This window comes from Suricata suricatta, chromosome 10 (assembly GCF_006229205.1).
Source record: "Suricata suricatta isolate VVHF042 chromosome 10, meerkat_22Aug2017_6uvM2_HiC, whole genome shotgun sequence".
Taxonomy (NCBI): Eukaryota; Metazoa; Chordata; class Mammalia; order Carnivora; family Herpestidae; genus Suricata; species Suricata suricatta.
The window spans coordinates 21707921-21729812 of record NC_043709.1 but is presented as its reverse complement, the minus strand read 5'-3'; the positions used below and the strand labels follow the sequence as shown (position 1 = coordinate 21729812).

Below are 21892 nucleotides of genomic sequence, written 5' to 3'. Positions count from 1 at the left end.
TAAGGCGTGTACTTGTGTGATAAGCACCAGATGTGATATAGAAGTGTTGAATCACTATACTGTACACCTGAAACTAATATTGCACTGTGTTAAGTAACTGGAATTTAAGTAAAAACTTAAAAATAGTAATTTTTAAAAATGTAAATAAATAAATAAATAGAATGAATCTGAAACACTTGCTGTACCAGAAAGTAAAAAAGTGCTCAAAATGGATGGGGACTTATCAAAAGAATACAGGATCATCGGAAAGGGGTTTTATAGGCCAAATTTGTGTTAATATAAACATCAAAAGAATGTTTGTATTAGATTATAACTCATTGAATATGACAGAAATCCATTAGTCCACACTGATATAAATAAATGAAGAATGAATTAAATAAATGAAGAGAAAGTAAAGCATTCCTTACTGTAGAATGACAAATGTAGGACCAATGGAGTCAGGAAATCACCATTTGGGTGCACCCGGGTGGCCTAGCTGGTAAGTGTCTGACTCTTTTATTTTTTTTTTTATTTTTAATGTTTTTTATTTATTTTTGGGAGACAGAGAGACACAGCATGAGCTGGGGAGGGTCAGAGAGAGAGGGAGACACAGAATCTGAAGCAGGCTCCAGGCTCTGAGCCAGCTGTCAGCACAGAGCCCGACATGGGGCTCAAACCCACCGTGAGATCATGACCTGAGCCGAAGCCAGGTGCTCAACCAACTGAGCCACCCAGGCACCCCTAGTCCAACTCTTGATTTGAGCTCAGGTCCTAATCTCATGGTTTGTGAGACTGAGCCCAAATCAGGCTCAGGCTCTGGGCTGATGGTACAGAGCCTGCCTGGAATTCTCTCTCTCTCCCTCCTCTCTCTCTCTGTTTCTCTCACTTTCTGCCCCTCCCCCCCACTTCTCTTTCTGTTCTCTAAGTAAATACGTAAATTTTTAAAAAAATAAATAAGTTAAAAAAATTTAAAGAGTAATTATATTTCTATTTACATAGACTTCAGGTGTTCTTCATATTTTTAAAAAATTTATTTATTTACTTTGAAAGAGAGAGAGAGAGCAGGGTAAGAGCAGAGAGAGAAGAGGAGAGAGAAGATCCCAAGCAGGCTCCATGCAGCCATTACAAACCTGACTTGGTGCTCGGACTCACGAACTGTGAGATCATGACCTGAGCTGAAACCAAGAGTCGGACTCTTAACTGACTGAACTACCCAGGTACCCCTATTATATAATTTTTAATAAAAAATTAGCGGCGCCTGGGTGGCTCAGTCAGTTGAGTGTCCGGCTTCAGCTCAGGTCATGATCTCACGATTTGTGGGTTTGAGCCCAGCGTCGGGCTCTGTGTTGATAGCTCAGAGCCTGGAGCTTGTCTTCAGATTCTGTCTCCTTCTCTCTCTGACCCTCCCCTGCTCATGCTGTCTCTCTCTCTCTCTCTCTTTCTCTCTCTCAAAAATAAATAAAACATTAAAAATTAAAAAATAAAATAAAATAAAAAATTGTTTCCTAAGCTTCAGCCATACCACTTAAATAATGAAGTGAATAATATTGATTATTTAATTCAGACATCTAGTCTGATCAAACACCCAGGAACAAGTTACTCCAACATATAAATTTCCCTAGGTAAATAAATTAGACTGTTGACAAAACTCTTAATTTTCTCCTACTTTGAAATTTAAATGATAGATGATTTAAATATTTTTCAAATTGACATTCTTGAAATCAAAAGAAGAAAAAAACATTTCTTTCCCATGTTTCCAAGCAGCACAAATGATAGAAAATTTGAGTAATTGCTAGTGTTATGTAGGTTAATTATAATTGTGTAAGAGTCAGCAATATTCCATTTCTTTCAGAAGAATAGAGTCAGTTAATTCTGCTAATATTTAAAGTTACTGCTCTCTAAAGAATGTGACTGATTCCCTAAAGCTATTCCCAACTGACTCCCTTCCAAGTGCAGAGATATAATAGCCAAATTCAAGAATTTTCCCTGAACTTTAATTATGTTTACAAATTTTAATTTCATTTAGGGGTTGACATTAGGTTAATTTCATTAAGGGTGGAGTACAGTGCAATTGTACTCATTTGTGAGTAGGCCCTTTAGTTATCTAGAGCGAAAATACAAGTGCCATGCGGTTTGCATTACAACAAAACTACAATACATTTCAGTTCATGATGACCCACAGCATAGGTGTCCTCTGCCCTACGTCTCTAAGGCTGAATGGAAGTATTTCTCCTCCTTTCAGTAATGTTTAATTCCTTCATTTTATATTCATTACTTTTTTATTGAATATTTTTAACATTTATTCATTCCTGAGAGACAGAGACAGAGTGTGAGTGGGGGAGGGACAGAGAGAGCGGGGAGACACAGAATTGAAGCAGGTTCCAGGCTCTGAGCTGCCAGCACAGAGCCCAACGCAATGCTTGAACCCACAAACTGTGGATGCCTAACCAACTAAGCCACCCAGGCGCCCCCTGTTCATTACTTGTCATATTTGCTGTCCTTCGAGTATATATATTTCTAAAATTTCTTTTTTTTTTTTAACATTTATTTGTTTTTGAGAGACAGAAAGAGACAGATCATGAGCAGGGGAGGGGTAGAGAGAGAGGGACCACAGAATCAGAAGCAGGCTCCAGGCTCTGAGCTGTCAGCACAGAGCCCAACGTAGGGCTTCAACCCACGAACCGTGAGATCATGACCAGAGCCAAAGCCGGACGCTCAACCGACTGAGCCGCCCAGGCGCCCCTCTCTAAAATTTCTTGTATTGTTACCAAGCCTGTGGCTACTGAGCATCTTTGAGCCAGTGATATCCCCGTCCCCTTTTATCCTTAAGCAGCCGCCCCATGTTTTATGGTGCACCATGGTACACACCACAGTCGCGCACCTGGTTCTTGCACGTGCGACAGTAATGTGAACAGTTTGAAGCAAACCAGATCAGCAGGGATTTTCTTGTAGTAACTGAGCATTATACATCCATGGCAAACCAGGTAATTCAGGATGTTGTCTTATTTTACAGACAGGAAACTTGTGTCAGACTTGTTCTATGGGCTCATGCTTTGAATTCCTAGATCATTGGTTCCTAACCATGGCTGTTTATAGAAATCATCTGGGGATCTTTTTTAAAAAATGGCAGATTCTAGGACTTGTCATCTGACTTAGTAAAATCTTTAGAAGGTCTGAGAACATTTGTGTCTAAAAAGCCCCCCCAGCTGCACGATGAGAGAAACCGTATTTGGGAACTTCTAGCTTGTGACTCTCAGACCTCACTTAAAAGTTGCCAGGATGAGGGCACCTGGGTGGCTCAGTCAGTTAAGTGTCTGACTCTGGATTTCAGCTCAGATCATGATCTCAGGGTTCATGTGTTCAAGCCCTGCGCTGGGCTCTGCAGTGACAATGAGGAGCCTGCTTAAGATTCTCTCCTTCTGCCCCTCCTCTCCTCTGCTGAATGCTCCCCCTGCACTCCCCTGCTCATGCTCTTGCACTTTCTCTCACTCAAAATAATAAATAAACTTTAAGAGTCATGAGGGGAGGGGCACCTGAATGGCTCAGTTGGCTAGGCTTCCAACTCTTGATTTCGGCTCACGTCATGATCTCATGGTTCATGAGCTGGTTCCGAGAGTTCCAGCCCTGTACCAGGCTCCATGCTGAGCCTGCTTGGAATTCTCCCTCCCTCTCTCTCTGCCCCTCCACTCCCCTGTGTTCTCTCTCGCACGCTCGCTCTCGCTCTTGCTCTTTCTCTCTCTCTCAAAAATAAACTTAAAAAACTTTTCTTAAAAAGTTGTCAGGGTAGTAGATTATAGCCACCGAGTGACTAAAGTTGCCATCTATAGGTGCACCTTCTATGAGGACTGTTTTAGGGTCTGACATATCTAGGTGTTCTCTTCTGAGATAAAACACATTTTATGCTTTTAATTACGTAAAGAATGAAATTTCAAAATATCAAGAGATAAAGACTGGGTAAAAGTATTCCCCTGCCTTTATTTCCTATAAAATACAATATCCCTGAATATGCAGATAGAACTGCCACAGTTTTCATCCCCCAGCACCAAGATGGGTGACTTCAAGAGTCTGTCACTGGGTGCCAGAGGTCTTGGAGTGCACTTGAGGTGCCCTTTACTAAAGGGATAGATAGCCCCTAGTCTTACAGCCCAGGTACTCTAGGCTCCACCTAGGATACCCTTCCAAAGAAGGGTGGGGATGGCTAGACCTTTTAAACTTTCAGAATGGAAATTATAGCCCCATGATGAAGTCCATTTTATCCTATTTCAGACAGAAAAAGATAAATTTCTCCCTATTCTCTTTATGGAAACATGAAAACAAACAAACAAGATTTCTAATCAGGAGCCCCTGGTGGCTCAGTCAATTAAGCATCTGACTTCAGCTCAGGTCATGATCTCGTGGTTCCTGAGCTTGAGCCCTGTGTTGGGCTCTGAGCTGCCCCAGCACAGAGCCTGGACCCTGCTTCAGATCCTGTGTCTCCCTTTCTTTCTGCCCTTCCCCCGCTCGTGCTCTCTCTCTCTCTGTCTCTCAAAAATAAAGAAACATTAAAGGAATTAAAAATTTTTTTCTAATTAAAAAAATATATCTATGGTGCTTGAGGATGTTACTGGGCTTTGTCCCTCAGGGAATATAGGAAAAGGAACTTCAGTCTACCTTGCATAATTTGTTATATCCTTCTAGTAGATAGCTGTGGTAGGAATTAAGTAAGGATTTTCTGTGATTTTCCCCTGCAGGGATGATCCTCAAATCGATAAGTGTAAACCTCTAGCTGTAAGTTTACAAATGCTTGTTGGAAAGTTTGACTTGAATGTCCTAGTTCTCTAATTTCTCCAATTCTGTTTATCTCTCAAATATGGGTCGGTGTTACAATTGGCCACAAGGGATATTTGTGCAGGATTTCAAAGGCAGGGGTGAAGCACCCACGCTCTGAAGGTCAGCGTGGGGTGCGAGGCGCTGCAGCAGCTCATGCACACAGACGCCAATCTGCTGGCTCACCTAGGAGCGGGGCGGTGGCCGTGAGGAGCTCTCTCAGCAGCTCCAGGACCTTCTCCAGTTTCTCTGAGTCCTGGCTCAGATGCGTGTACAGCACATGGCTCCTATGAACACTTGCAGCATGGCCTCTGTAAGTACCTGCATTATTGAGATTGTAGGTATTAAGGGACACACGGATGGTCTAGTTTATCCTCTTGAGATCCAGTTTGTCTTTGTAGGTTCCAGTTTGTTCCTGCTCATCTTCACCTGATGGCCAGCTTTCCTGCTATAACCTCTATCAATTTATTACAATTTCAGATCAAACCCCAGACATAGACGAAACTACTTCTCCAGCTCCCACAATTTTAAAGACCTAGTCCCTAAAATAAACCTTTTATTTCATATGACTCAGAGTGATTATGCTTCTCTGGTCAAACTCTGATACAGACAATGGTATTGGAAGTAATTCCAGAAGAACTAAACCTTCAAAATGGGTTCTATGAATTTGTTCTGGGTTATCTGACTGGATTGGATTTAAAGGCTCTGATGACCAGTTGTTGGTGATACAGGGGACACTGCTCTCCATGGGCTGCAGTACGAAAAACAGTTTCTTAAATCGTCACCTATGGACAACTGTAATCAAGTGCCTAAAGAAGGCAAGGCTTTGGATAACCATGTAGATGCTTCTATAAAATATTTAAACAAAAATAAGTAATACAATGACGTTGGTTGGTTTATCCTAATTATGTTGGATAACTGGGGGGAAAGAAATGATGAGCTTAGGGCTTTAAATGCTCAAGTCAAGGATGAGAAATCTTACCAAATCCAAAACCTAATCCTGATTTACAACTGAATATCCAATCTTGAAGGTCTCGTGTTAAAATTAGTTTTTGTTTCTGTTTTTGAGCAGCAATGAGAGTCTGTATATTGGAATGTAATGGGCACCTATGGGCATACTGATGAACTTCTAAATTTGCTGACCTCTGTGGCCAGTATTAACAGCCCTTCCTCCCTTGCCTGAGGAGGTTAGTCTCTCCTTACCTGTAAGATCTGTAATGATCTAGCCTGAGGTAGTTAATTGCCTTGCAGGGTCTGCTGATCCTCCTCAAGACTTATTATCAGCACCTCCCACAGCTTGTATACCCATTGCAGGAGATCCTAGAAGGTAAGATAAATAATGTGCAGATTTTTTATTGACAGAAACCTGGGCAACATGCATGGGGATGGAGACTACGAATGTGGGAGCCTCTAGGATGGCACCATAGTCCCTACCACAATAACCACATTGTATCAGAATTAGTCTGTGTGATCTATAAAATACAGTAGTGATGGTATGTCACTTCTGAGATTAAGTTACAAAGGTCACTACACTTTATCTCTTGGTTGCTATCTATCTTTCTTGAATTACTCACTCTGGGGGAGCCATTACATAAGCAGCTCTATGGAGAGGTCCATTTGACAAAGAACTGTCCTGTCTTGCCAATGGCCAAGTTAGGGGGCTTGGACTCATGTCTTCCAGCCCCAGAGACCACAGTCTCCACCAACACTTGACTACCGCCCCCTGACACACCTTGAGCCAGGCCATCCAGTTGAGCCTCTCCCAGATTCCTGATCCTCAGAAAATGTGAGATAATAATTGTTTATTGTTCTATGCTCTTAAATTTTAGGAAAATTTGATAAGTAGTAATAACTAAAATTGAACAGAAGGAATATAATGGTAGATCAAGCCAAATTTATTTATTTTTTTAAATGTTTATTATTTTTGAGAGAGATTGCAAGTGAGGGAGGAACATAGAGAGGGGGACAGAGGCTCTGGAGTCCATGCTGACAGCAGTGAGCCCAATGTGGGGCTCGAACTCATGAATTGTGAGGTCATGGCCTGTGCTGAAGTCAGATGCTCAACGGACTGAGCCACCCAGGCACCCTGATCAAGCCAAATTTCTTGATATGGACAAAGTAAACAGTGTCTCAGTCCATTGTTTTAGCTCAAATTGCTGAGAGGGACTCTGACAGTTTAGCTGAAATTTAAATTCACTGGTGCCTCATATTAAATGAAATTAAAATGCCAGACTTGGTACACTAAATAAGAAAGTTTTTTAAAAATTATTATTCTTTTATAAGCGGGTTCCTGGCACAAGGTGGGGTCCAAACTCATGACCCTGGCATCAAGAGTCACATGCTCCACCAACTGAGTTAGTCAGGTGCTCTCTGAATAGGAAAGTACTGAAAAGATTGTCTCCTTGACCACACCTCAGTTAGGCTCCTCTGAGGCTCCTTTTCAACTAGGATTGTCTTTGGATATGTCATCCAAGAGCCCACCAATAGCAAGAATTCTGTCAAAGAGAACGAAATCTTTCCATTTGCAACAACATGGATGGAGCTCCAGAGTATAATGCTAAGCAAAATAAGTCAGTCGGGGGGGTGGCGGGGGTGGGGGGGCCGCCTGGGTAGCTCAGTTGGTTGGGCATCCAACGGCTCAGGTCACAATCTCACAATCTCTGCTGACAGCTCAGAGCCTGCTTCAGATTCTGTGTCTCCCTCTCTCTCTCTCTCTCTCTCTCTCTCTCTCTCTCTCTCTCTCTCTGCCCCTCCCCCTGCTAACGCTCTGTCTTTCAAAAATGAGTAAACATTTAAAAATTTTAAAAAATAAGTCAGAGAAAGACAAATACCATAGGATTTTACTCATATGTGGAATTTAAGAAACAGAACAGAGCAAAGGGAGAGAGAAAGAGACAACCAAGAAACGGATTCTTAACATCAGAGAACCAGATGGGAGGTGTGTGTAGGGATGAGTGAAATAGGGATGGGGTTTAATGAGTACACTTACCATGATGAAAAAGAAATAATACTGAAATGGAGGAAAAAAATAATTCTGTCATTTTAGTAACTTTGTTTAGCAAAAATCTCCCAACCTTGTTATCTATTTAATTTATTTATTCTTTTAGTAACCTCTATACTCTACATGGGGATTGAATTTACAACCCCGAGATCAAGAGTCACGTGCTCCATCAACTGAGCCAGCCAGGCACCCAGTCTATGCATGATATCTGAACATCCTCAATACCTTATCAAAGTCCTCATTCCCCAAGTAATATCTGATTACTTTGGCCTTCCTTCAGTAAGAATCCTGTTAGGTCATTTAGCAAGAATTCCCCTACCCTTTTAGTAACTTACCATCCACTGACCCCTTCACCAATTCTGCTTCTTGGCTAAAATCCCCACATTTAGACACTGTCTCCCTGAGTTCTCATAAACTCTGCAAGATGGATATTACTGCCATCCAGGACCAGGTATGTAATTTATAGTTTCAGTGCAAAATGAAAAATGCAAGGCCTCTTGTTTATAGATTAAGAATTCCAAAACGGTGACAGAGCATTAAATCAAGCGCAGGCCCTATACAACTGTACAAGCCCATGGGGCTGCTCCCTGCTTCCATGCTGCTTTTAAGAAACGGGTTCATAGAGATCAGAGTTACTTTATCAAGGTTCATAGAGTTCCCAAAGTTACTTTATCAAGAGCCTGGACAAGGTCAGAGCCAGAATTCTAACAGGAGTTTGACTCTAAACTACTAAACTCTCCCAGTTAAACTAGGCCTTTTGGTGTTGAACTGAATCTAATAATGATTTTCTAAATTTATCGAACAAAATCTTCTGCCAATCACTTTCAATCTGTTTTATCGGATAGTGTTAAAATGCATTTATTGAATGTTTTAATATGTCATATAAAATGTGATGAACCCCCGAGCTGTCGTATCTAAAGAGTTCTTGTTGCACATTCTCTTTTGAAATACTTTCCTGTAGTCTAATGGAAAAGGCAGACATGTCTATGTGTAATGTCAATGGATGGAACTTTAAAAAAGTACCTTAATGGCAGCTTGTTAACACAAAATACTAATTCTAATTGCAACACCGGAATAATGTATCATCAAGCGTTCAGGGTGTTTTTTCTCTGCTTGTTAAAGTGACTACAATACTGGGGCTCACTCAAATGCAAATATCTGGAACCACGGCGTCAAGGAAAGGCTCTTGAAGGTGAAGGGACAAAACGAGGAGGTCACCGAGCACAACCCCACACCACTCAAAAACGCTGCCCCGGAATGTGCGCCTGCGCAGAACGAATCCTCCTGCGCCGAAGCCGGGCCGGAAGGGCCGGGGCAGGCGGGGGCGGGGATACGGTTGCTCGGTGAACGTGATGACGCGACGGCCTCGGCGCTTTCTCCGCCAATGGGTGCCCCTGCTGTAGTGACGCGTAATGGGTGTCACGCTGACGACGCGCGAAGGGCACAGATCTAAGGGCCAGGAGGACGTTCGGCCTCTGTGAGCCGCAGCCTTCCCGAAGGAGCGGTTGCGTGTTCGCCATCTTAGGAAGTGAGTGTGCCCGGCCTTCCCCGCGGAGGGTGCGGGGAAGGGAACCCCTGTGAGGAGCTGCTTAGGCCGCGGGCCTGGTCGACCTCCTCCTTGGCGGCGGCCGCCTTGACCTCCTCAAGGGCGCGGAGGCGGGAAGCAGGAAGGCCCGTGTCGGGGTCCTAGGATGCCGGTGACTTTGGCGGTGTGACGGGTCTCTCTGCCTTTCTTCTGACCGCTGCTCCCTCTCCCCTTAGGAAGATGTACTCGTCTGTGGCGCATCTGGCGCGGGCGAACCCTTTCAACGCGCCGCACCTGCAGCTGGTGCACGATGGCCTCGCGGGCCCCCGCGGCAGCCCCGCCGGGCCCCCGGGGCCGCCCCGCCGCTCCCGCAGTCTGGCAGCAGCCGCTGCGGAAGGTGAGTTTAGACCCTGCCCCGGTTGGGTCGTTGTGTTCCCTCGTGGCCCAGAGGACGGAGAAGGACGCACTTGGTGCGCACCACAGGACGGCGCCCAGTTGCTTGCCCTGGGATGTCAGCCCTCTGCGCCCTAGGCCGTGTGTCGGCTCCTTGGCCCTCTCTCAAGGGCGTGGGACGGCCCAGGCCCAGCTCGGTCCGTGACCTCCGCGTCCTCAGGAAAGTAGAGCTGCAGAGGCCGTGACCAGCTCTTACCTTCTCCGCAGTAGCCCGCTTGGGCAGCGGACTGAGGGTTGGGTACAGTCTCCTTCGGAGCTGCCGGCCCCCTGGAGTTCTTCCCACTTCTATTGCCTGTTACTTGATGGGCTTTAGTTTTCTTACTGAAATACCCCTTCCTATCATAAGGATTGCCGAAGTCTAACATTCCGTGGCCCAAGGTGTAAGAGGTAATTGGTAAAGGAGGCGGCGGCAGCCCCTGGTAGACTATAAAAATGAGATAGTAATTGGTAGGGATCCTGGTAGTCTTACCCCTCAGGATTCTCCCCTTTAGCTTAACTGTGTGTTTTAAATCCCAGTGGAGTATGTGTACACAGAAACCCGAACACCAAATTATACGAGCCCTGTAGGTGTTACCTATGTTGTGTGCCTGTAAAATCTAAACTTGTTAAATCCTTTATGTGTTCTGGTATGTCTTGGGGTAAAAAAGTCCTTATACTCTTGTGTAGTAGGAAATGTATTTGACTGCAGGAATTTGTTTGGTTTTGTGCATATCTGAATCCACAGTGGGGATAGTAGTACTGGTCAGTGTCTGAGGTATACTTAGAAGTTTGCAAGCTTCTGCTTGTCTGGTGCTCTTTCTGAGTTTGATGGTACTCTGAAGTGTGTTTTTTATCAGCACTTAATAATTTGAAGTTTAGTTTTAGTTGGAAGAGCTATTAGTGTAAAAAACATGTAGTACGGCAAAATAAGAGGTAATGTGTCATAGAACCTCCATAATCTAAATGATTGTTTGATTTTGGCAGTAAATGTCTTGTTAAACTAGGTGGAAAATCGTATTTCTACTTAATTGTAAACAGGGGCCAAAGTTGTTCAGTTGTGGTAGCACCATCTCACGGGGAATTAAGGTTCTCTTTCATTCCCATGGCCTTAGTCATCTCTGAAGAAATATTTACTTGATATTTTTTTTCAATCAAACAGAGCAGTATAGCTGTGACTATGGATCTGGCAGATTCTTTATCCTTTGTGGACTTGGAGGAATTATTAGCTGTGGCACAACACATACAGCATTGGTTCCCCTAGATCTGGTTAAATGCAGAATGCAGGTTGGTTTTGCATGCTGGACTAAAAGTGTATTTTTGAAGCATGGCTTTTACGTTGAAAAACGTAGGCATCTAACAAGCTGTGTGAAAACCTAATTATCCAAGAGGTAAGTTGATACTGGGTAACCTGAGTTTTATATTAAAATGCATGGTGTGTCTTGTCTTACTGCAGAGTACAGTTGCGAATATGGCTCCATGAAGTTTTATGCGCTGTGTGGCTTTGGTGGGGTCTTGAGTTGTGGTCTGACACACACTGCTGTCGTTCCTCTGGATTTAGTGAAATGCCGTATGCAGGTTTGTATTGAGATGGCAACACTGATGTGACTTAATTCCAAGTCATTTTAAAGGACTTCACAAGTGCGAAAATTTGAAGACCTTACGACTGCTAGAAACTTTAGTAGGAAACCAAACCCGAATTTTCTTAACTCATGATCTTTATTTTAATTAGGATTTTTTGTTTTGTCTTTAAAGTTTATTTATATTTTAAGAGAAACGGCCAGAGTGGGGGGTGGAGGTGCGGAGAGCATACCAAGCAGGCTCCTCACTGCCAGCACAGAGCCCGACATGGGGTTTGAATCCATGAAACTGAGATCATGACCTGAGCCGAAACCAGGAATCAGACACTTAACTGAGCCATCCAGGTGCTGCCGGATTTTATTTTCAAGTAATCTTTATACTCAGTGTGGGGTTCAAACTTACCCTGTGATGAAGAGTTAGTTGCATGCTCCCATCAGCTGAGCCAGCCAGGTGTCCTGAAGTGCCATTTAAAAAAATAAGATTGTGGGCAGGTGTTTTGGATCCCAAACCCTGACTATAAATGGGGGTTTTTTTTTGTTTTGTTTTGTTTTTTGCTGCTGAGCTCTTTTTCTTTTTCTTTTTAATTATAGTTTATTGTCAAATTAGTTTCCATATAACACATCCAGTGCTCATCCCAACAAGTGCCCTCCTCCATGCCCATCATTCATTTTCCCCTCTCCCCCCACCCCTCTGCTGGGCTCAGTTTTGACTAGAATTCCTCTTAAAGGCCTACCAGTTCTTTATGTTCCCAAAATGTCATTTTATAAACAGTTACACAGCAGAGTGTATGGTGTAATTTGTGTATTTTTTGAGGTAATTGCATGTCTCTGATTTACTGATAACAGGGCAAAACATAGATTTAAAAAATATTCATTATCTTAGTATTAAAATTATGTAGACCTTGCTTCTTGTATATTTACATAAAAGTTTTTTTCAATTAGAATATTTTAAATTAGGATTATTGAAACGAAAATAAGCAAACGTCCAAAATTTATTTGTCCCAAACAGGATTAGAAGTCTACTTATGTAAAAGAGGAAGGTGAAGTGTTAGCAAGGAGAGGAAGGTGATGTATACCAGCCGTTTTAGTACTGGCAGATAATAGTGAAATAAGATTTTGTTTCCTTTTCCCATGAGTTAATAGAATGGCTATGAGACATACCTTTGCTGAAACTTCTGCATGTCTTGAAGTGAATTTAATTTAATCTTAAGTCAAAAGACAGATTCTCATTATGTCTACTCAGCTTCTATTTTTTAAAATTTTTCTTAAGTTCATAAAACTTATAAAAGTTATACTTAAGTATAACTCCTTAATGGACTAACATATATCTTAGGGACATAGATTTACCTATTACCTAGGCAGTAGCTTTAAAACTAAATTTTTAAAAGTGGTAGAGTTGGATGGTGAAAAATCGGAATCTGTTTTATGTATTTTTCTAGGAATGTTACCATCTTAAGCCTCCAAATGAATTCTGACTGAGACCTTAATGTATAAAGTTACATTTACAAAGATAATTATAGATAATTGATATCATACAGTGAATTTGTATTTACCTAGTGTTTGTGTAGTCACTGAAGTTTATCTTAGAACCAAAAGGGGACTAATCGTAGCAAAATTAAATATTTATGAGAAGTTATAGCTCTTTGGTTCATTAATTTTTTTCTTGTTTTAAATACAGGTGGACCCCCAAAAGTACAAGGGCATATTTAATGGATTCTCAGTTACACTTAAAGAGGATGGTGTTCGTGGTTTGGCTAAAGGATGGGCTCCGACTTTCATTGGCTACTCTATGCAGGGGCTCTGCAAGTTTGGTTTTTATGAAGTTTTCAAAGTCTTGTATAGCAACATGCTTGGAGAGGTATGTAATTTAACTTTGAAATTGGAAGTCCTAAGCTTTAACTTAAAGTTTAAGACCAAAAAGGATTTTTTTTTCTTTCTTTTTTTTTTGTCTTGCTCACCTTATTTTAGAACTGAGGAAATGGTCTCAAAAAGGGTAAGCAACGTGCTTTAAATCATAAGGCTTTTTTAGCAGAGACCGAATGAGAAAAAAATATATTTTATTAGATTTCAGCGCTGTTTTTATTATACTGTGCTGTGTACCAAGTAAGTTGGGTTTTGAGTTTTTTAAAGAGAAGAGGTCTGGGATTCCTTGTGCAGTTCAAGAGCCAACTATACTTGGCACCTAGATGTTCAAAGAATAATTCACATTGTACTGGGGTTGATGAGGTTCTGAGAGACAGTATACTTTGAGCCTCATCCTGAAATGTAACTATTTCCTTGAATTGTCCCTTAATCGAAAACAGCCAATGCAGCAGGAGTACATGTTCCTTCTTATGTTTTTCAATTAGGAGAATGCTTATCTCTGGCGCACATCACTGTATTTGGCTGCTTCTGCCAGTGCTGAATTCTTTGCTGACATTGCCCTTGCTCCTATGGAAGCTGCTAAGGTTCGCATTCAAACCCAGCCGGGTTATGCCAACACTTTGAGGGATGCAGCTCCCAAAATGTATAAGGAAGAAGGCTTAAAAGCGTAAGTAAACATTTGTCATAAGTTATAGTATATTAACATTCACGTAAGGGAACTGGATTTGTTAGCATTAAACCTACCAAACTTTTTTTTTTTTTAACTACTATGTTATTTAATGTCTATTTCCCCCTTATATAGAACATAAAAGGGACAAGGACAAGCAGATACATGGCATAAGCGCTGAATTAAAGGTTTTTGTCTTAGGAGCATTTGTCAGTCTGCAGATAACTTGATATTTGACATTAACTGTTAACTTCTGGGAAGAGCTTGTTAGAATGGTCATCTGTGTTCACAGCTAAGAATTGGCATATGGTCTGGCCACAACATGCTTCCTTAGATCCACCTTTGTGGATGTTAATCTTGAACTGAGTTCTACTTGTAAACTTCTTGTTTCCTGCAGTTCCAGTCAAAGAAACATCCAGCAACTTTTTCGGTTGTAAAGTCAAAGGTGCTTGAGTCATTGGCATGTGAGATAAATACACCTGCATGTTAGTCTTAGGTTCTGATAGAAATGACATGCAATTGTGCTGCCATTATTTTGCTATCAGGACTCGACTGGTATGCGGACACTTCTGTTAATGATGAAAATCTCTGCCAGGTGAATGAATACAGCTGAGTAAAATAAGTCTCCTGATCTCCTAGATTCTACAAGGGAGTTGCTCCTCTCTGGATGAGACAGATACCATACACCATGATGAAATTTGCGTGCTTTGAACGTACTGTTGAAGCATTGTACAAGTTTGTGGTTCCCAAGCCCCGAAGTGAATGTTCAAAGCCAGAGCAACTGGTTGTGACATTTGTGGCAGGTTACATAGGTATGAATTATTTAGAGCATATTTATGAAATTAAGGACAAATAGTCATTTCCATTGTTGGCCTCTTTTTGTGAGGAAAAAGGATTCCAAAGAAGGTTTATCTTCCCATAGCATTTTATATACCTTCTAGGATTCATAAATACTTGTTAGCTTCTGAAAGAATTGTTTCCTGGTTTGCATGTATGTCTTCATTAAGTTTTGGCATATATTGATCTCACTGCCTTATCATTTGGGTTTTTGGTCTAGTTTTTCAGGAATGTCCTTTTTTTCCCTTTTTTTTTTTTAGTTTATTTTGAGAGAGAAGAGAGCACGAGTGGGGGAGGGGCAGAGAGTGAATGGGAGAGAGTCCCAAGCAGGCTCCACACTTTCAGCACAGAGCCCCACATGGGTCTTGATCTCACTTACCATGAGATCATGATCTGAGCTGAAATCTAGAGTCAGACAATCAACCCAGGCATCCCTTAAGAATACATTTTTAACACAAAGTGTTGATTAAAATGTGAATATAAAAATTTTTGAAGGATTGTTTTACATCATTAGTCTCACTCCAAGTTTTTTTTATTAATAACTAAAAATTAGGAAAAGGTTGTTGACTGTCTTGTGAAATTTTTAAACTGATCCCATACTGGATTATCTGTCTTGACTTTTTTCAGCTGGAGTCTTCTGTGCAATTGTTTCTCACCCTGCTGATTCTGTGGTATCTGTGTTGAATAAAGAGAAAGGTAGCAGTGCTTCTCAAGTCCTCCAGAGACTTGGATTTAAAGGTAGGACTCTTTTTTGCTCCTCTAAACAAAGAGTAGCACTTAGGTATATTTCATTTTTCATTCATGTTTTATATTTCAACCAGGTGTATGGAAGGGACTGTTTGCCCGTATCATCATGATTGGCACTCTGACTGCGCTACAGTGGTTCATCTATGACTCTGTGAAGGTCTACTTCAGGCTCCCTCGCCCCCCTCCTCCTGAGATGCCAGAGTCTCTGAAGAAGAAGCTCGGGTTAACTCAGTAGATTAATCAAAGCAAATGTGGACTGAATCTGCTTGTTGATCAGTGTTGAGGAGAGTGCAAAAGAAACTTTTATATATTTGACAATGTAGGAAATTGTCTATTCCTGATAAAATTACTGTAGTACTCTTGCCTAAGGCGAGAGTTTCAAACTTAATGTTGAAATAAACCCAGCTATTCATGATTTGTCTGTGACATGATGGTTATTTTTAAAAACTAGTTTCTAAAGATTTAATACTAAAATGGAAAGGATTAAGTGTTAAAACCTCAAGGAAAAAATGCAAAGTAACCACTGTTGGTTTAATGCTCTGATCCCTACTCATAAATTGTCATATATTTCAGGTTTTATCACACAAGAGAGTTCCTATCTATTTTAAGGAATATAACTGAATTATCAAAAAACTTGATTTAGTTGTAGTTAAATTGAACTATGGATAAGTATTTGTGATCATATTTTGAGAAGTAAATTTCAGCATATAATCAGATTTTTGCAACATGTACTGTACTTTTAAAAATCCTAATGAGTTTACTAATCTCATTTTTATTTTATTATTTATTTGAGAGAGAGAGTGCAAGTGGGCAAGGGGCAAAGGGAGAGGGAGAGAGGATTTTAAGCAGGCTGTAAGTTCAGCCTCTGAGTCTTTCACAGGGCTCAATCTCGTGACTGAGATCATGACCTGAGCCAAAATCAAGGGTTTGGAAGCTTAATTGACTGAATCACCCAGGCACCCCAGCTGATCCTCATTTGTAAATCTAGGGGCACCTGGCTGCCTCCTTTGGAGGCGTGGTTGTGAGTTTGAGCCCTGAATTGGGTATAGAAAGTAATCTAAATTAGACTGATTGTTAGAATGATAGTTTTTGATTTTTATAATTTTATTTAGAAATCTTATTTTTAAAAATTTTTTTGTTTTTTTAAAACTTATTTTTGAGAGAGACAGTGCGAGCACGGGAGGGTCAGAGAGGGAGATACAGAATCTGAAGCAGGCTCCAGGCTCTGAGCTGTCAGCACAGAGCCTAACGCAGGGCTCGAACCCATGAACTGTGAGATCATGACCTGAGCCGAAGCCAGACGCCTAACCAACTGAGCCATCCAGGTGCCCCAAAATATTTTTTGGGGGGGGAATACTCTCTACTCCTATACCCAAGTTTTTAGGTCTGATTATAATTTACTTTGGGGCCTCCAGTGTCTGGATTGGGTTGACAACCATTGTAATAGTATATAGATGGGGCTTTAGGGACAAACTTCTAAGGAGTCAAGGGAGAGAGTGTTCATTACAAACCCATGTTGTAAGGTGAGTGAACTAAATTTAGGAACCAGATACATTGAGTTGCTTGTGATCTTCTCTAAATCATCAGTTAAGATTACAAATTTACCTAAGTTGCAGAGAGGAAGGGTTGTGGGTGCAGTTTGAACCAGAATTACAAGGTACAGCTGTTGATAGTCTGAACCCACATAAGTAATGGCTATGGTAACTGGCATCACCAATGTAATGTGCTTTAATATTGCTGTGTAACAAATGAACTGAATCTAATAGTTGAGATTTAAAATCTCAGGTCTGGGATTCAAGAACATCTCTGCTGGACTCTATGCTTTGGATCTTAACAAAGTTACAGACGGGTGGTGCTCTGAGGTCCTTTTTAAAGGCTTTCATGCTGGACACCTGGCTGACTCACTTGGTAGAGCATACAACTCTTGATCCCAGGGTCGTGAGTTCAAGCCCCATATTGGATATAGAGCCTTAAAAAAAAAAAAAAAGCTTTCAACTCATCTGGGCTAGGGCTTTTAAGTGGAGCCAGGCAGAAGCTGGATCTTAGAGGACTTAGCCTTGTGGAGGTCACAGCATCACCTCCACTATACTTTGTCATGACATCAGAAGTCTCAGAAGACTAAATCCCAGCTTCCGGGGAAAGGAACTTCCCTCTTCCTGTTGGGATGAGTGTCAGTCATGTAAGAATCTGTAAGGAATGGAAGCATACCTATATTAAGCCAACCCAAAGACTGGATTTGAAAACGGGACGTGCAGCTCAGCCAGCTCTCCCTGTAAGAGTTTGTTTATTTTTATTTATTAAAAAATTGTTTTTCCAATGTTTGGTTCTTTTGAGAGTTAAAGACAGGGCATGAGCTGGGCAGGGGCAGAGAGGGAGACACAGAATCTGAAGCAGGCTCCAGGCTCTGAACTCAGCACAGAGCCCAGTGGGGGGGGCTTGAACTCACATACCAAGATCATAACCTGAGCCAAAATTGGATGCTTAGGTGACTGAGCCACCCAGGCGCCCCTTATTTATTATTCTATTACTTTATTAATGTTTAGTTCTGAGGGGGAGAGAGGGAGACAGGATCCAAAGCGGGTACCACAATGACAGCGGAAAGCCCAACATGGGGCTCCAACAGTGAGATCATAACCTGAACCAGTTGGGCGCTTCACTGACAGCCACTCAGGCACCGAGTTATTTTCAAGAAACAAATTTAATTGTGGGTATTGACAAGTGTACTGTGTTTAAGTTTTCGATAGTCTGTTAGCTGTATGGTTAGATGTATTTCAAAGCTATTTCTGAGAGAAAGCAATTTCAGCCTAGAAATTCAAGAAAAATGCCCACTTAAAGTTTTGTGATTATCATTTTACATTTTAAAGTTTATTCATACTTAATATAATGACATCTTAATAGCATTGTTTTTTCACATTTGGTTTAAGAAAATTTCAACTCCATAAAGCAGAACCCAGGGGAATGAGTATATGTGATTAGTTTAATTGAATTATGTTGTAATGCTAGGACAAGATAGAATTGCTTAGTAGTTTCCAGGAGGGTCAGACATGATTAAAATTGTCTTTAAAAGCAATTAAAACTGAGAAAACTTGATTTTTTGCTAAATTATGAATACCCTATGACACACAACAATTGAACAGAAGTAACAGCTGAATCAATATTGTGTGAAATCTTGAAACATTTTCACCATGTTTTAAGACAAGTTTAGTAGTCCCTATCAAAATAACACCAGCATTAAAAAAAAATTTTTTTTTACAAATATTTATTTTTGAGAGAGAGAGACAAAGCACGAGCAGGGGAGGAACAGAGAGAGAGAGACACACACACACAGAATCTGAAGAAGGATCCAGGCTCTGAGCTGTCAGCACAGAGCCTGACGAAGGGCTCGAATCCACAAACCGTGAGACTGTGACCTGAGCCGAAGTCAGACACAACCGACTCAAGCCACCCAGGTGCCCCAACACCAGCATTTTTCACAGAGCTAGAACAAACAAGTCTAAAATTTGTATGGAGCCAGAAAAGACCCCAAATGCCAAAGTAACATTCAAAAAGAAAACCAAAACTGGAAGCATCACAATTCTGGACTTTAAGATGTATTAACAAGTTGTAATCATCAAGATAGTACGGTACTGACACAAAACCAAACACAGATCAATGGAGCAATAGAGAACCCAGAAATGGACCTACAAATATATGACCAACTAATCTTTTACAAAGCAGGAAAGAATAGCCAGTAGAATGAAGCCTTTTCAGCAAATGGTGTTGGGTAAACCAGACCACTTTCTCTAGTTTTTTAGTTTTTTACTTTTTACTTTTTATATTTAATGCTTATTTTTGAGACACAAACAGACCATGCATGGGGGAGGGGCAGAAAGAGAGGGAGACACAGAATCTGAAGCAGGCTCCAGGCTCTGAGCTGTCAGTACAGAGCCCGACATGGGGCTTGAACCCACAAACTGTGAGATTATGACATGAGCAAAAGTTGGACGCTTAACCCACTGAGCATCCAGGGACCCCTGGACCACTTACTTATACCATACACAAAATGAACTCAAAATGGATAGGAAAAAACCTAAATGTAAGTCAAGAAAACATCAAAATCCTAGCAGAGAAAACAGACAACAACCTCTTCTATCTCAACCTCAACTTCTTACTAGACATGTCTCTGGAGTGAAGAGAAACAAAAGCAAAAATGAACTACTGGAACCTTATCAAGATAAAAAGCTTCTGCACAGTGAAGGAAACCATCAACAAAACTAAAATGCAAACGATAGAATGGGAGAAGATATTTGCAAATGACCTCTGATAAAGGGTTAATATCCAAAATTTATAAAGAAGTCATCAAAGTCAACACCCAAAAAACAATCCTGTGAAGAAATAGGCAAAACACATGGACACTTTTCCAAAGAAGACATCCAGGTGGCTAACACACATGAAAAGATGCTCAACATCACTCATCATCAGGGAAATGCAAATCAAAACCACAATGAGGTACCAGGTCATGCCTGTCAGAATGGCTAAAATTAACAATTTAGGCCACACAGGTGTGTTGGCTAGGATTGGAGAAAGGGGAACACTTTAGCACTGCTGGAGGGGATGCAAACTCGTGCAGCCATTCTGGAAAACACTGTGGAGGTTCTTCAAAAAATTAAAATTTTCTATGACCCAGAAATTGTACTACCAGGTATTTATCCAAAAAATATAAAGATGCTGATTCGAAGGTGCACATGCACCCTGATTGTATAGCAGCACTATCAACAATAGACAAAGTATGGAAAGAGCCAAGATGTCTATCAATTTATGAATGGATAAAGAAGATGTGGTATATGTATACAATGGAATATTACTTAAAGATCTAAAAATGAAATCATGTCATCAACATGGATGGAACTTGAGTATATTATGCTAAGTGAAATAAGTCAGAGAGATAAATATATGATTTCACTCATGTCAAATTTAAGAAACAAATGAACATGGGGGAGGGAATGAAAAAAAAAGAGGGAGGCAAACCAGAGAGTCTTAAATACAGAGGGCAAAAAAGGGTTGTTGGAGGAGTGTTTGGGGGCAGGGGGATGGGCTAAATGGGTTGACGGGCATTGAGGAGAGACTTGTTGGGATGAGCACTGGGTGTTATATATGTAAATGATGAATCACTAAATTCTGAAATCACGATTACACTGTATTAACTTACTTGGATTTAAATAAAATTTTTAAATTAAAAAGAAACAAGTTTAACATTTCTGTGATACCATTTTTGGGATAGAAAAAATGTACAAAATGTTCATGGTGTGTAGCAGTCTTGCTGCTAAATTAGGAATTGCATACTGTTTCTTTGGCATAAAAAATTATATACAGTTGACTGTTGAACAACTCTGGGTGGGGGATTAGGGGTGCTGATTTCCACACCCCCACCCCCACCACACACACACTGCCAAAACCCATAAACAACTTTGACTTCCCCGAAACTTAACTAGTAGTACCCTACTGTTGCCAGGAAGCCTTATTGAAATAGTCAACATATATTTTGCAAGTTATATGTATTATACTGCATTAGGGTGTACACCCTGTGGGGTGTAGAACTATTTACAAAAAAAATAGTTCCATACCATATAACTTTTGTTGTATTAATTAATGGCTTTGTCCTTTATTAGATGTGCCAGGTGTTTTAGATGTATTAATGGTGGGACTCCTGGATGGCTCAGTTGGTTAAGCATCTGACTTTGGTAATTGGCTCAGGTCATGATCTTGCAGTCATGGGATCGAGCCCCACATCAGGCTCTGTGCTGAGTGTGGAGCCTGCTTAGGGTTCTCTTTCTCCCTCTCCCCCTCTCCTATGTGTTAATGGTGTGTTAATGGTAATCACAGCAGTCTTGTGAGGGAGAAATTGTCTTTATTACAGATGAAGAAATTGAAGTTCATATACACTAAATTTGTTTAAAGTCACGGAACTCAGTGGTGATACAGCCAAGATTGGACCCCAGATAGCTCTGATTTCAAAGTCTCATGTTTTTTCTACTATGTTAAATCAGACATAAATCAAACAGAGCTAGGCACCTCAAAGAGTTTATGAATTCCTATCCTAGAATGACTCATCCCTGTGCCTTGGGCTTTTTGTCATGGAAGTTAGTTAACTACATATTCTGACTAGTTTTATGCATCTGCATACCTTTCATGCCAGATATTTGAGACTAGGACTAATAGTATGTATGCGTGTTTTTTTTAAAGATTATTATACTTTATTTTACAACTTTATTGAGAAATAAAGTGGAATAAACATATTTAAAGAATACAAATTGATGAATTTTGTCACATATACCTGTGAAACCATCATCATAAGATAAATACCCTTGACCCTTCAAGATTTCTTTGTGCTTCTTTGTAATCTGTACATCTCACCATCCCTAAGCAACCACTGATACATTTTCTGCCTTTATAGTTTGTATTTTCTAGAATTTCATATA

At 40.8% G+C, this 21892-nt stretch overlaps 1 protein-coding gene and 1 non-coding gene across 3 annotated transcripts; both read left to right on the top strand.

Moving 5' to 3' along the window:
* Positions 1-9205: 9205 nt before the first annotated feature.
* SLC25A3 (solute carrier family 25 member 3) lies at positions 9206-15849 on the top strand. Of its 2 annotated transcripts, none has more exons than XM_029955065.1 (8): positions 9206-9314; positions 9548-9708; positions 11197-11318; positions 12999-13178; positions 13669-13850; positions 14490-14662; positions 15315-15425; positions 15509-15849. In XM_029955065.1, exons 2-8 carry the CDS (start codon positions 9552-9554, stop codon positions 15667-15669), a joined length of 1086 nt encoding a protein of 361 aa, XP_029810925.1. In that variant the 5' UTR covers positions 9206-9314; positions 9548-9551; the 3' UTR covers positions 15670-15849. The 2 variants fall into 2 exon arrangements, with proteins under 2 accessions (XP_029810925.1, XP_029810924.1); XM_029955064.1 differs by lacking the exon at positions 11197-11318 and adding an exon at positions 10903-11027.
* LOC115305857 lies at positions 14170-14418 on the top strand. The gene has a single exon (XR_003915046.1). It is a non-coding gene; the product is annotated as a small nucleolar RNA SNORA53 (small nucleolar RNA).
* Positions 15850-21892: the final 6043 nt, after the last annotated feature.

Bases quoted from the DNA above. Each gene is read 5' to 3' on its own strand.
- SLC25A3 (XM_029955064.1), top strand. From the start codon at position 9,552: ATGTACTCGTCTGTGGCGCATCTGGCGCGGGCGAACCCTTTCAACGCG. The intron at 13,179-13,668 runs GTATGTAATTTA...TTTTTCAATTAG, and splicing joins ATAGCAACATGCTTGGAGAG to GAGAATGCTTATCTCTGGCG. The intron at 14,663-15,314 runs GTATGAATTATT...GACTTTTTTCAG, and splicing joins ATTTGTGGCAGGTTACATAG to CTGGAGTCTTCTGTGCAATT.